Genomic DNA, 13,743 nt, shown 5'->3' with positions numbered 1-13,743 from the left:
TCATCAAGAAGTTTAAAGCCCATGGCACTGTGGCTAACCTCCCTAGATGTGGACGGAAAAGAAAATTGATGAGAGATTTCAAAGCAAGATTGTGCGGATGGTGGACAAAGAACCTCGACTAACATCCAAACAAGTTCAAGGTGCCCTGCAGTCCGAGGGTATAACAGTGTCAACCCGTACTATCCGTCGGCGTCTGAATGAAAAGGGACTGTATGATAGGATACCCAGGAAGACCCCACTTCTTACCCCGAGACATAAAAAAGCCAGGCTGGAGTTTGCCAAAACTTACCTGAGAAAGCCTAAAACGTTTTGGAAGAATGTTCTCTGGTCAGATGAGACAAAAGTAGAGCTTTTTGGGAAAAAGCATCAACATAGAGTGTACAGGAAAAAAAAAAGAGGCATTTAAAGAAAAGAACACGGTCCCTACAGTCAGGGCCGGCTCCAGGTTTTTCTGGGCCCCGGGCGAAAGAGTCTCAGTGGGCCCTTTTAACACATACACGATTCATGATGCACAGATACGGCCGAGAAATAAATATATATATATATTTATTTATTACACATGGCCCAGCCTGCCCCCTCATCCTTCACATACGCAGACATATGCGTGCGCACACACGGTACGCAGACATATGCGTGCGCACACACGGTACGCAGACATATGCGTGCGCACACACGGTACGCAGACATATGTACACATACAGACATACACATAGATAAAACAGACAAATATATATACACAGTCATATACACTGACATTCACATACATGCACTCACACAGACCCATTACTAATATTTTTAATATGGGGATTGGGGAAGCCTCACTCACCTGTCCCCGGTCCAGTGTCCTGTCCAGCAGCTCCTCGGGTATGGGGCAGTGCAGGGCCCCCGGCGTGTCACAGACTTCATGGCCCTGGAACATCAGAGGGGCCCACTTGCGGTCGGGTCCGGGCCCCTCCCGCCCATCTGTGCAGGACCTCCGCTCCGACGGTGTTTGATTGCCGGCACTCCCCCAGACATGGCCGCGCGCTGTGCGGCTGTGTCTGCTAGTAATGACGCGGCAGGAGCGACACACAAGCACAATTAAAGGTGCAGTGCCGTCGACCCTGCCGTGTCATTACTAGCAGACACAGCCGGACAGCGCGCGGCCATGTCTGGGGGAAGTGCCGGCAATCAAGCAGCGCCTGCGTCCCTGAACAGGTGCCGAGGAAGCGGCCAGGGCCCCGACAGTGAGTGGGCGGGTGGGTGTGTGGGCCCGGGCCCGACAGTGAGTGGGCGGCTGGGCCCCTCTGATTTTCCAGGGCCCCGGCACTTGCCCGGGTACGCCGGGTGCTGACGCCGGCCCTGCCTAGAGTCAAACATGGCGGAGGTTCCCTGATGTTTTGGGGTTGCTTTGCTGCCTCTGGCACTGGACTGCTTGACCGTGTGCATGGCATTATGAAGTCTGAAGACTACCAACAAATTTTGCAGCATAATGTAGGGCCCAGTGTGAGAAAGCTGGGTCTCCCTCAGAGGTCATGGGTCTTCCAGCAGGACAATGACCCAAAACACACTTCCAAAAGCACTATAAAATGGTTTGAGAGAAAGCACTGGAGACCTCTAAGGTGGCCAGCAATGAGTCCAGACCTGAATCCCATAGAACACCTGTGGAGAGATCTCAAAATGGCAGTTTGGAGAAGGCACCCTTCAAATATCAGGGACCTGGAGCAGTTTGTCAAAGAAGAATGGTCTACAATTCCAGCAGAGCATTGTAAGAAACTCATTGATGGTTACCGAAAGCGGTTGTTCGCAGTTATTTTGGCTAAAGGTTGTGCAACCAAGTATTAGGCTGAGGGTGCCAATACTTTTGTCCGGCCCTTTTTTGGAGTTTTGTGTGAAATGATCAATGATTTGATTTTTGCTTCATTCTCTTTTGTGTTTTTTCCTTGCAAGCAAATTAAATGAAGATAATAATACCAAAGAATTTGTGATTGTAATCATTTTCAGGAAGAAACTGAGTATTATCTGACAGAATTGCAGGGGTGCCAATACTTTTGGCCAGCACTGTATGCCGATTGATCTTGAACAGAAAAAAAAATAAAAAATAGAAAATGCTCCTACAATCCCAAGAATGTTTACTGGGCAAATATAGGTAAGGCACAACAGGATGTAAGATCCTGACGACTTCTGTACACGAAAACATCAACTCCAGAACTAAGTTTGTCATCTGGCACAACCTTTGTGTTCTCATAAATTTGTTTACTTCTTCAGAAAAATATAAATTTGAATGGGATCTACAAAAAAATTGCCAAAACGAGTGCGCTCGCCAATTTTCAGAGCTCCCATAGAAATGAGAGAGCCGGACATGGAGGTCATCCATCCATTCCTTGCTGTGAGCACCGAGCCATGTTCTTGAAAACCCTTTAATCATACAAGATTTGATCAACGATGCACTCAACAGGAATTTTTAGGATTAACTGGAGGGGGTGATGAATTTTAGTCGCTGGCCAAACTTCTGGTAGCTGCTTATCTTGCCCCATCCTTAATCTATCCAAAAATCAACTGTTAGAAAAACTGATTTATAACCACATCTTTGATGTGGTCTGTGGTCAGAAATCAACCCACAGGAGTTTGGAAAATATGTCAGATAGAACGAGCTCACTGCTGGATTCTCAGTGAACTCATTCAGCAGCCAGCAATGTGCAGCGAATTAAGGAGCTTGTTAAAGCTGAACAGTGGAAAAAATGTTAATGAAAATCATTGCAAGAATGATATTAGACCAAATATATGCATTTAAGTAAATCATCCTCAAAAACTGTCCGCATCCTTTAAATCTTTGCTTTTCAACATTTCTACTCGAACAACCAGTTCAACCAATGGCAATAGATAATTATTACGTTTTTCATTGAATACAAGTATTTTCAATGGGGAGAGGGGAGAAGTGACCACCAGATTTTCTATCGGCAGCTTATCTCCTCTAGAAACAAAAATGATCGATTGCTCAAATTCAACATGCCCAATCCCGTTTTCCCCAAGATTCCGGAGGCCTCCATACAAATAGGATAGTTGACCGGTCCTGATGAAAATGGAAAGTTAAACCGACTTTGTTTCAATATATCTGGACATCTTGGCTAAAAAATAAAATAGAATTTCAAACAAAATACCAAGATTTACTTACTGTATAAAGTCCACAGAACGCAGCCTGCTTTACCCTCCTAACCATCATTTGTCAGAGTTCTTCAGTTTTAGGTAAACTGAGTCTGAATTTATCTGCTGCTTTGTTATATGAAGTCCAGGCCATCTGCCGCCCACTTCCTGAGCTCATGGATAAACGGGGGATTGTTTGGCGGTCCTGGAACACACCACCGCTATGCATGCTTTTTTCTATAAATGAACGTAAATGACTGGCCTTTACTAAATTAGCATTTTTTTTTCATACAGTGAGTAGCATATGAAATTCCAGAATTTATTTAGACCATTAACTGTTTGCATTGTGGAGGCTGCAAAATCAGAAAAGTGTCCATTTTCGAAAAGGATTTTTTTTTTTTTCTAAAAATTCACTTTGCTGCTAAATCTCTTGCATTCCCAACAACTTCTTTTCTTCTATATCAACAACAACTAGAACTGAAGACACTGTAACAAGGCGCCTTTTTTCTTTAATGAGCAATGTCGCAAGTGCTTTTTGGACCTGGTGGAGAAGCTGCTGAATCATGGCGCAAACGGCCTCACCTGCATTTAGCCTAAGGTGACACCAGCGTATATTCTGTCATCCCAGAGAATCGGGCCAATTATGCAAATCAGAGCGCAATCAGAGCGCAATCAGATGTTGAGAAGATTGAAAAATAAAATTTCTCCATCTTCTCCATTCTGCCAGTCCACGTAAATCGGACAGCATTCAGATGTCATCCAAGTGCAGTGCGATATTTTCGAAGGACTCACTGACTTGCAAGGCCGAGTGTGATCCAAATTCTAGATCAAACTCGGGCATACAGCATGGTGTTTCTCGGACCGCCTCTGTCCGAGAAAAAAAATTGGGACATGTGCACAGCCCCATAGAATGATATTGGTCCAAGTGCGATCTGATGCTTTGTCGGATCAAACTCGGGACCGAAAATATGGTCATGTGCAAGAGCCCATAGACCCATCTTATTTGTTTAAAACACAGTTGGCTGCTCACTCAAACAAAGGTGAGGGTTTTTTGGGAGGGTGCAGCATAGTCAAAGGAGTGCATGTTAAGATGCGCCAAAATTCTGATGCAATAAAAAATTGTTCAAAAATTAAGCAGAGCAATTAAAGAGGTGGTTATGGATGTGCCAAATTCATCATCCAGCAGCGTGCTAAAATTTGATGTATTTTGGGAGTATCCAGTTCAAGTTTATGCAGAAGATACATTAGAAATGATTAGTAAATCTGCCCCGAGTATCGCTGTATCAGGGGAAAAAAAACACAGTTGCCACAAGCCTTTTGGTCCAGGCACCCCAGCAATATTCCAGTGATGCCTTCTCAGCCCATAGAGGACGCCACAAGTATACTGAAGGTCTTCAAGGTCCTGACTACTATAACCTTTGCCTAAAGCATACATAAAGAATACCACTGATTCCTGACAACTCCATGACGTTTTCCGAAGTCTATAATGAGTGGACCATGCTGTCAGTCAATGGCTGCGTAGTTGGATGATGCCATCTGTCAAGACAAGGAATGGCCTCACCAAAAGATCAGTCTCATAGAATCACGTTTGGATTTTTTTAATCCTCCGATCATAAAAAGATTTGCAAGGCATCATGACATAGTGGGGGTCTTCTAATTATGACAGGCACCCAGATTACCAGCATTCGAGAGCTAGCTGAGGAAGTTCAGCCCTGGCTGTCACAAAGTACCAACATGGACTCCGAACCAGGGTCCTGCAAATCATTTTGCTCAACTCTATAAGATCAATATACGTTTAAACAAAGAATAAAAAAAAAAATGGTCTGAAAAAAATTTCAGAGAAAGGGTATGTATGTGCACATGGAGTCTTTCTTAGCAAAAAAACTGAGTGGAAAGTTTTTGAGGAGTTTGAGAATTGGGAACGTTTCTGCTCAGTTTCTGCTCCATAGGCCACGGCCCCACTATCAGTGTTCGGTCAGTATTTTTTCTCAGGAGTGGGAGATAAAACCAGTTGAGGAACAATCAGAGAAAAGGTATAATAGAAACAAGTCACCAATTCTGCATTTATCACCCACTCCTGGTTTTGGTTCCCACTCCTGAGAAAAAATACTGACCGAATACGGATAGTGGGGCCGTGGCCAAAAACTCCATATGCACATACCCCAAATTGTTTTTTACAATGAAGAGTAGGCGAAATGCATGGTCAAACAATGTATGAGAAATTATGTTCCAGCACCTATAGTGCTGGGAGAATTCCAATGACTAGGAACCTACCACTGAAAACGAGTGGATGGAAAGCTACAAAGCATGAGAAAAAGAACAGTTCCTGGACATATTAGACTGGTATGTGCACCGAAAGCAGTTTTTACTTGCTGTGCGGGTTGAAGGCAAGTTTTGGTTATTTTTCTTTAATATTACTAATTGGATGGGTCATCAATAAATGCAGATATATTCCCACAGCCTTGCACTGTAATGTAAGCTGACTTTACTCATCAGATAAATCAGGCTATATAAGTACACCCAGAGGAGAGAAACAGAGGGGATTCCCTATTAACAGGGAACATGTTCATTGGCAAGCTCTCACAGAGAAGGATCTTCTTGCTGTGCGAGTATTTGGGAGCTCAGATTCTTGGAGTTTCTCCCTATTAGCGGCAGATAATTAGGCGAAGCAGAAGAAATAACGTGCAGCTTTCCAGAATGATAGAAATATTTTGCAATACCGGTCCATAATTAGATAGTGAAGAGAATTTTCTCAGGAGAGAAAAGGAGGGGGATAGGGGGGGGCATTGATGAGGATCGCACATCGCATGAGAAGTCTAGATTGTGAATGCTGAAGCCAAAGATTAATGCCATTTGTACAGCCACCTTAAATAGATCATGTAATGTGGCTGTAAATTCTCCAATCGGCCAAATAATATTCATGGGGGTCTCCCGACTCTCCCCTGGCAGATGCAGGATCCAGTCTGCTGAATTTCAACAGGCGATCCTCCTGTTCAGCGGGAAGAGTCCTCAGATGTACAATCAGGTGAAATGTATTGCAACGCAGAGACTCGCCGGCTCCCTGCACTGCAATACACACCGCCAGACAATCAGAGGACGCCAGCTGATATCGGCTGCCGTGGGGCATGGGAAGGTGAGAATAATAATTTATTTCTTTTAAATTGTGTTGGAGAAAAACGGAGGGGCCCAGGATGGCGGACATTATACCAGGATGGGGACATTATACCAAGAATGGGCGCAGGATGGGGGGGGGAAATATTATAGCATGTGGCCCAGGATGAGGGACATTATTACTGTAAGGGGCCCAGGATTGTGGACATTATACCAGGAATGGACCCAGGATGGGGGGGGGGGTGTTATAGCATGGGGCCGAGGATGAGAGGCATTATTACTGGAAGGGGCCCAGGATGAGGACATTATACCAGGATGCGGACATTATACCAGGAATGGGACCAGGATTGGGGAAAATGTTATAGCATGGGGCCCCAAGTGAGGGGCATTATAAAAGGAATGGGCCCATGATGGGGGGAAATGTTATAGCCTGTGGCCCAGGACAAGGGGCATTATTACTGGAAGGGGCCCAGGATGGGGACATTATACCAGGAATGGGCCCAAGATGGGGAGAAATGTTCTAACATGGGGCCCAGGATGAGGGGCCATTATAATAGAAATGGGCCCAGGATGGTGGGAAATTTTATAGCATGGGGCCCAGGATTAGGGGCATTATTACTGGAAGGGGCCAAGGATGGGGGAGATTACTACAAGAAGGAGCCAGAACGGGGGACATTATTACGTGGGGGGCAAAGATGTATGACATTATATGATCTCGAATGCTACAAGGGCCCATACATCTGACCAACTTGCAAGTGAGGGCCCAGGTCCAAATTTTGCATGAGGGCACATCAGACTCTAGTTACGCCACTGGCTACCAAAGTGGACCTGGGTATGAAACAGACTGTAGCAAGATAGAGAACTGGTACCAAAGAGAAAGAAACAATGTGACTTAGATTATGGGTTTATTCCATACTTGCCAACTCTTTTGTTACATTCAAAAGGCTCCTGAGACAAGGCGAGATTTCCCGGCCTCCAGAAAAAGAGCAATTCTGGAAGTTTTTTTTTTCCTGTGCTCACATAGTACAGAAGATAAGGGCATTCAATATTTACACCCGTCCGCCCCGGAGCTAATAGCATCTGATAGTAAAGTTGCAGATAGTCGGACCCCAATGAATGCCTATACTTATGAAAGGTCATCAATATTCCATGCATGGACAACCCCTTTAAGGGTTTATTCACATGTGGCAGATTAGATTGAGATTTTTCTCCAAATGTTTCATTCGTGGGAATAGGATTTGCAGCCATCCAAGTGTTTGATGCCGAAACAACTTCAGAAGCAAGGAACGGACTGTCAGTCTCAGAATTGGCATGGATCCCAAGAGATACATTACTTTCCTAGAACATTTAAAGCAGATCTATCACAATACAATGCGTACATTATTATTAGGTTTTGATTTTTTTTTTCAGACCTGATGAAGCTAGAGTACTTACCATGAAAATTGACAGCAGAATGGCTGTATAATCCTCAAATTAAAATGTGCATTTTAAGAGTCCGTTGGACTTATAAAATACTCATTTTTTTTTATATTTGTCAGGTAAACTTTTAGAAACGTTTATATAGTCATTCTGCAATATCCAAAGTGTACAGGTAAGTTTCTCCAAGTTTCAACATAGACCAATCTCACAAGTCCAATATTCACAGTCCAAGGATGGAACGGCTGCGGGTACCAAACTCAACAGGCTCGTAGGCAAATATGAGGCTGCTGAGCTCAGTTCAGGAGACCCCCGGCCGGTCCAAACATGTAGTCTGTACATAGACTGTGAAAATTGAAAACCGGCCAATGCAAGCAAAATGATGCACATTATAAAGGATTTCTTCAGCACCTAGATGCACCTGCACAAATTTGACATAAGTGTTTTTATTTCCCCCATATGTTCAGGATGTCTACCTCAGCAGAGATTTTTATTTTTTTTCATTTTACTTAAATGCATGTATGTTGGGCTAAAAAATTTATTTTTGCAAATGGGTTTTATTAAAAATTTTGCACCGTTTAGCTTTTAAATGCTCTTTGTTTCTCTGCACATTCATCTTTGATGTGGTCTGTGGTCATAAATCAGTTGAGAGGAGCTCAGAAAAAGACAGATAAAAGCGTTAGAAACTCTCCCTCTTGGCTGTCAGAAGGAGCTCACTGAAGGATTTTCAGTTCACCCGTTCTGCAGCCACCAATATTCAAAACAGAGGCTATAAAAAGCAAACAGTGTCAATTTTTTTGTGAAACCCAACTACAAGAAAACAAAAATTGTCCTTAAGTGGACAACCCTTCCTTCTCTTATAAGACTAAATTATCCCCTCCTCTTGTCCTTTTGTAGTTTAGTACAAGGTTTGAACAATCTCTGTGGACTTAGGAGGTAGATATTAAGTTAATGGTTTCAATACTAAGCACCCCAAAAACTGATGAGTATAATTTTTGTTGGGTCCCAGATTGGACAAAATAATACATCATAGAAGTCAATGCAGAAACAAAAATAATACATCATAGAAGTCAATGCAGGAACAAAAATAATACATCATAGAAGTAAATGCAGAAACAAAAATAATACATCATAGAAGTCAATGCAGAAACAAAAATAATACATCATAGAAGTCAATGCAGGAACAAAAATAATACATCATAGAAGCCAATGCATAAAAAAATAATGCATCATAGAAGCCAATGCAGGAACAAGAATAATACATCATAAAAGTCAACGCAAAGGAACAAAATAATGCAACAGTAAAAAGGCCTGGGTTTATATAACGACTCTAGTCAACTCTAGGCTTGGAAAATATCACAGCTTATGTATTAAAATTGTGTGTGCTACAACTAACAATTTGCCTGGCTCAGTAGGGCGGCAATCAGGCTCGGACTGGCCCATTGGAGAACAGGAGAATCCACCGGTGGGCCCCTATGCCGGTGTAAACAACTTACCCCCAACATGAGCAGTAATTGGCCAATACATTAGTTCACTATGTACAGACAAAAGCAGGATCTCCTCATTCATTCAACAAAGTACCTAGTTTATTTTTATATAGAAGCAGAAGTAAATTTGTGAAAGAAGGTAATATAATAATTGCATGAAGCTGAACAGAGGACCCCCAAGAAAATGTTACTGGTGGGCCTTTGCCACTCCTGTCCGAATGCAGAACAACAGGCAACTTGCATGGAGCATCATGCATAGGATAATACACTGGCGGAGAGACAGAATAGGGCCCCTGTGCAAGAACAGTATAAGGGCCCTTTGCAGTCCCGTAGATTATCATAATGCACCATTCCACCTGCTTTGGAGGTGGTAGTGGCCCCTTTACCTCTTGGGCCCCGGTACAGCTGCACAGGTTGCACCAATGATATGTCCGGCCCAGGCCTAATAGGGACAGGTGAATTGCACAAAGATCAGATCATGCATCACTTGGGCATCATTCGGGCCAGTTTGCAAAATTAGAAAAAAAAAAATGTAAGAAAAAATGCAAAACCGTTCAACTTAATAGAAAGGAAACTCCCTGCCATGCAGGAACCTATCCTTCCACTATGATCTCTATTATCTAAACTTCAATTGCCCCCCCCTGGCACTCCTGCCAGCCCGCAGCCTATAGACCCCCACCGGCATTTACCCTTTTTTTCCGGGCCCTGGTCAGCATTACAGCACCAGCAGATGTCTACCTAACCTCTACTGGTACATTGATACTTTATCAAAACCTCCTAATCTATAAACATTTACAGTTCTGTGTTTATATTGTTGCAAAATGTGTAAATACTGAAATGTATCTAAAAACAAGCAAGCACTGGAGATGCTCTGCACCAGGGCTGAATTCCCCCTGTTGTCTGCTCCATTGCAGTCCTTGGCTGTCACTGCAGCACTTCTAAAGAGCTGCAGTCCTATTACAAGTAGGGGCCCTTGTACACAATCAGACCTAGTGCAAAAAATACCGTCACCTTCAGCAACATGTTTGATCAGGATTGCTTATCATTACACAGAATCGATGCAAAAAAAAAAAAAAAAAAATTACAAAAATGCAAAATTGTGTCATTAGCTTACAGTTTCCTATGTGGGTATGAAAGCAATATTGTAGCATGCAGAAGGCATTGTCCATAGGGAAGACATTATTAGTTTGCCCTCCCCTGATGCCAGCAGCAATGATGTGGCTGATACTCACAGACATATGGCTGTAGGTGCAGATCTTATGCTGGGAAGATGCCTGGATGCCCTGCACTCATGCTGCCCACTTCATTAGACCCAGCACACAGAGGGGGGAGCTGAGAAAGCCTCTGTGCACAGATCAGGCTGCTTAACTTTGGATGCCAGGGCCGGGAGCAAACCAGTTCTTTGTCATTATCCTGGAAAAAAAAAACAAAAAAAAACACCTCTCCAGAATACTAAATTGTCATGGGCTGAAACTGACGCAAATCTGAACCAACCAGGTGCTTGGATGCTTTTAAGGACGCTCCTCCTTAATAAGCTACTGCAACCGGTTTACAAAGCAGCAGGATGGAGGGGTGGATTCCGGGTATTGTGCATGTTATATCCTCTAAATGTCACTGAAACGTCTCATTTATCAAATGGGAAGAAGCCATGGAACGAAGCGGCCAATAGGATCACAAGCCCTGGTGTTAGATCCACCTTAAATATCAGGGCTGCTGCTGCATGCTGAGATTGGGAACTTGGCCGTGCCACCTTAAATATCAGCGCTGCTTAGTTAATGCAGCGCTACCTTAAATATCGGCAATTATTTGATATGATGTGTATAGACACTGGCGGACACAGACATACGAGGAGCCTGGTGCATGAACAATATATGGGCCCTTTGCAGTCCAATAGCTCATCATAATGCACAATTGCACTTCCTTTGGAGGTGGCAGTGGCCCCCGTACCTCTTTGGCACCAGGTTGCACCAATGATATGTCCGCCCCGTGTATAGATGTGATTGTGTCACTGGTGCAGCCGCATTCTGCTGTATCTACATGTGGCGGCGCTACCTTAAGAAAAGTGTGCTGATTCTATGGGTTGTATGTATAGATGGGGCAGTGACTGTTTGCTGTAGCAGGCGCGTGTTTAACTATTTGTGCAGCTACTGTGTGTCGCACTCAGACGTTGTAGTTTGTGCACGTTCTACCACTTTTATGTAGTTTTAAGTGCAATACCGCCTTAAAAAAAAATACAGATTCTACATATTGTGTTTTAAGATGCCACCTTAAAGGGATCTTTTTGCAGAATAGATGATAACTTATCGATCAGAGGGGGTCTGATCGCTGGGACCTGCACCGATCAGCAGAACAGGGCACTTTTTTCACCATTAGAATGAAGTGGCAGTGCACACGCTCATCCACCGCTCCATCCATTCCCCATTGGGCTGCTGCGCGCTACACTCGGCTTTTTCCGGCAGTGCCATAGAGAATGAATGGAGCGGTGGTCGGGCATCCGAACTGGCACTCCATTTTGTAATGGGGATAAAAAATTTCCGATCTACCGATCAGTGTGGATCCCAATGGACTTCCCCTTTAAATGATGTAGCACTGCTATATGCTTACATTATACCGGGAGCTGCCACCAAACTTCTGGTTACAGCAAGTCCTGCTAGTAAATAAGCATTTTAAAATCTTCCTCTCTCAGAGACAATTTGCATATTTAATTTTGCAGAGGAGCATGCATGGCTTATAAGTCTCCTCACTCTGCCAAATCAGATCTCATACTTTGCACTAATGAGGGGCAATACCCCGAAACACGGTGTGTGAAAATTGAGATTCTGGTTTGGCTTTTATACTAAGCCATATTTCAAGGCTCGTTAAATGGTCAATCTTGACTTTTAGGATTGCTGCTTCCAATAGGTGGCGCTAGAGTCCTAGTCCTCTTCCTCCCTGAAGAGACAATTTACATATTTAATTTCCAAGAGGAGCATGCATGGCTTATAAGTCTCCTCACTCCGACATGCCAAGCTTGGCTTGTGACTCTCCACTAGGAGAAACATTACTCCCATAGACACCAACATCTAGAATGAAAACTTAAAAAAAAATAAAGGATTACACAGTCATTCTGACATGGATTATCAAAGTTAGTATACCAGCCTCATCAGGTCTAAGATATCTATTTAATTATATTTTTTTTAAAAAAGTACAAGGGTATTGAGATAAACCACCAATGAGAAGTCAACCTTCATTTTTCCAGTAGGTCATACACTTTTGCATAAAAAAGAAAAAAAAGGCAACCAGCCCACCTCCTCCATGTAGTAGTAATGTTAATCCATAAATATTGTTCCAGCTCCAAAGGGTTAAAATAATGCTTTTTTAATGATAAAATTAAATCTGTGCCACGATTATGGATGCTTGCATGCATCCAAAACTAATTTTTTTTTTCTAGTATTTTTTCTCTTGGATTAAGAAGTTTTAATTATGTCAATAAAAAGCATTATTTGGAGCTGGAACAAAATTTATGAATTAACATTGCCCATACACTTTTGACCATGTTCAACTTCTTCCCACTTAGACTATGTTCACTCATTGTGTTTTTTTTCTGCAGCAAAACCTGATCTCTTGCCAGGAGGTTTGTTCAGGATTTTTCTTGCTTTTTTGCTGCGTTTTTTTCACTGTCCTTTTGTCTCTTTATGCATGTACATAATGTTTAGTGGGAAAAAAACGCGTTTTTGGTGCGTTTTTTTCAGCGGTTTTTTTCACCACCCATTACTTCCAATGGGTGAAAAAAACGCTGAAAGAAGTGACATGCTCTATTTTACAAAACACCATGCAAAGCACAAAATCCTGAACAAAAAAAATAAACACAAGATGTGTGCATGAAATTTCTGGAATCTCAGACTTGGATGGTCCTGTAAAACGCAGCTGAAAATTTGCATAAAAATATGCATAAAAAAAACAAGATGTGTGAACATAGCCTAAATGCTGCATTTTTTTCTGCTTTTTTTTGTGTGCAGAAAATACAACTCAAGCAAAGTAGATGCAATTTAATGAAAACCCACCCTCCCCACACTGCTGAACTGTGCTGTTTTAGTATAACATATAGGCAATAACAGTATAGGAGACCCACTCCTTAATAATGGGAAGGCCAATTCAAATCAATTCTACATTATACAATATTACCTCTCTTATCTGAAATTCATTTATGGGTGAGCAATCGCAGTATGGATAGCATATTACACCAATCCAGCCAAGTATTATTGCTGGTACTGCTGCTGCTGAAAAAAAAATCTATTCTATTCCCTATTGATATTGCTGTTAGCTTTATTTACAATAGGGACAGGTGCAAGGTATCATCAGCTGGAGATGAGTGTTGTTCATTGTTGTTGAATACATCTCTTCCACAGTGCATTACTTGATTGATATTTTCCATGCACTCATTGACCGATTCATAGCTTTTAACGGTGATCTTTACTCACAAATTAATGAAAGCAGGCAGGGTTGCTTGCGTCCCTTCACAGTTTGTTGCTGCCACGTCCAATAAAAACTTTTTGGGGCCGGTTCAAATCTATTCTTTATTGTAAAATATTACCTCTCTTATCTAAGATTCGTGTACGAGTGACCT

The 13,743-nt window shown here is 42.6% G+C and overlaps 2 protein-coding genes across 5 annotated transcripts in view; one reads left to right on the top strand and one right to left on the bottom strand.

The window, feature by feature from the left end:
- The window catches only part of NOC2L (NOC2 like nucleolar associated transcriptional repressor), a 105,652-nt gene that overhangs the window by 8,600 nt on the left and 83,309 nt on the right, over positions 1–13,743 (top strand). Inside the window, exon 1 of one of the 2 annotated variants that reach the window (XM_073656953.1) lies at positions 10,703–10,720. The exons of the other annotated variant lie outside the window; for it this stretch is intronic. The gene's annotated coding sequence lies outside the window, so the exon portion shown is untranslated. Of the gene's footprint in view, positions 1–10,702; positions 10,721–13,743 lie in introns of those variants that run through there. 2 annotated transcript variants of the gene reach the window in all.
- The window catches only part of KLHL17 (kelch like family member 17), an 84,470-nt gene that overhangs the window by 62,801 nt on the left and 7,926 nt on the right, over positions 1–13,743 (bottom strand). The window contains exon 2 of one of the 3 annotated variants that reach the window (XM_073656956.1): positions 10,370–10,550. The exons of 1 other annotated variant lie outside the window; for it this stretch is intronic. In XM_073656956.1, the coding sequence (XP_073513057.1) occupies positions 10,370–10,375 (6 nt within the window). In that variant the 5' untranslated portion in view covers positions 10,376–10,550. Of the gene's footprint in view, positions 1–10,369; positions 10,678–13,743 lie in introns of those variants that run through there. One more of the 3 variants, XM_073656955.1, reaches the window with a different exon arrangement.

This window comes from Phyllobates terribilis, unplaced genomic scaffold (genome assembly GCF_046119375.1).
Source record: "Phyllobates terribilis strain yellow unplaced genomic scaffold, ASM4611937v1 Scaffold_12__6_contigs__length_324123572, whole genome shotgun sequence".
Lineage (NCBI taxonomy): Eukaryota > Metazoa > Chordata > Amphibia > Anura > Dendrobatidae > Phyllobates > Phyllobates terribilis.
This window is presented reverse-complemented; position numbering and strand designations above follow the sequence as displayed.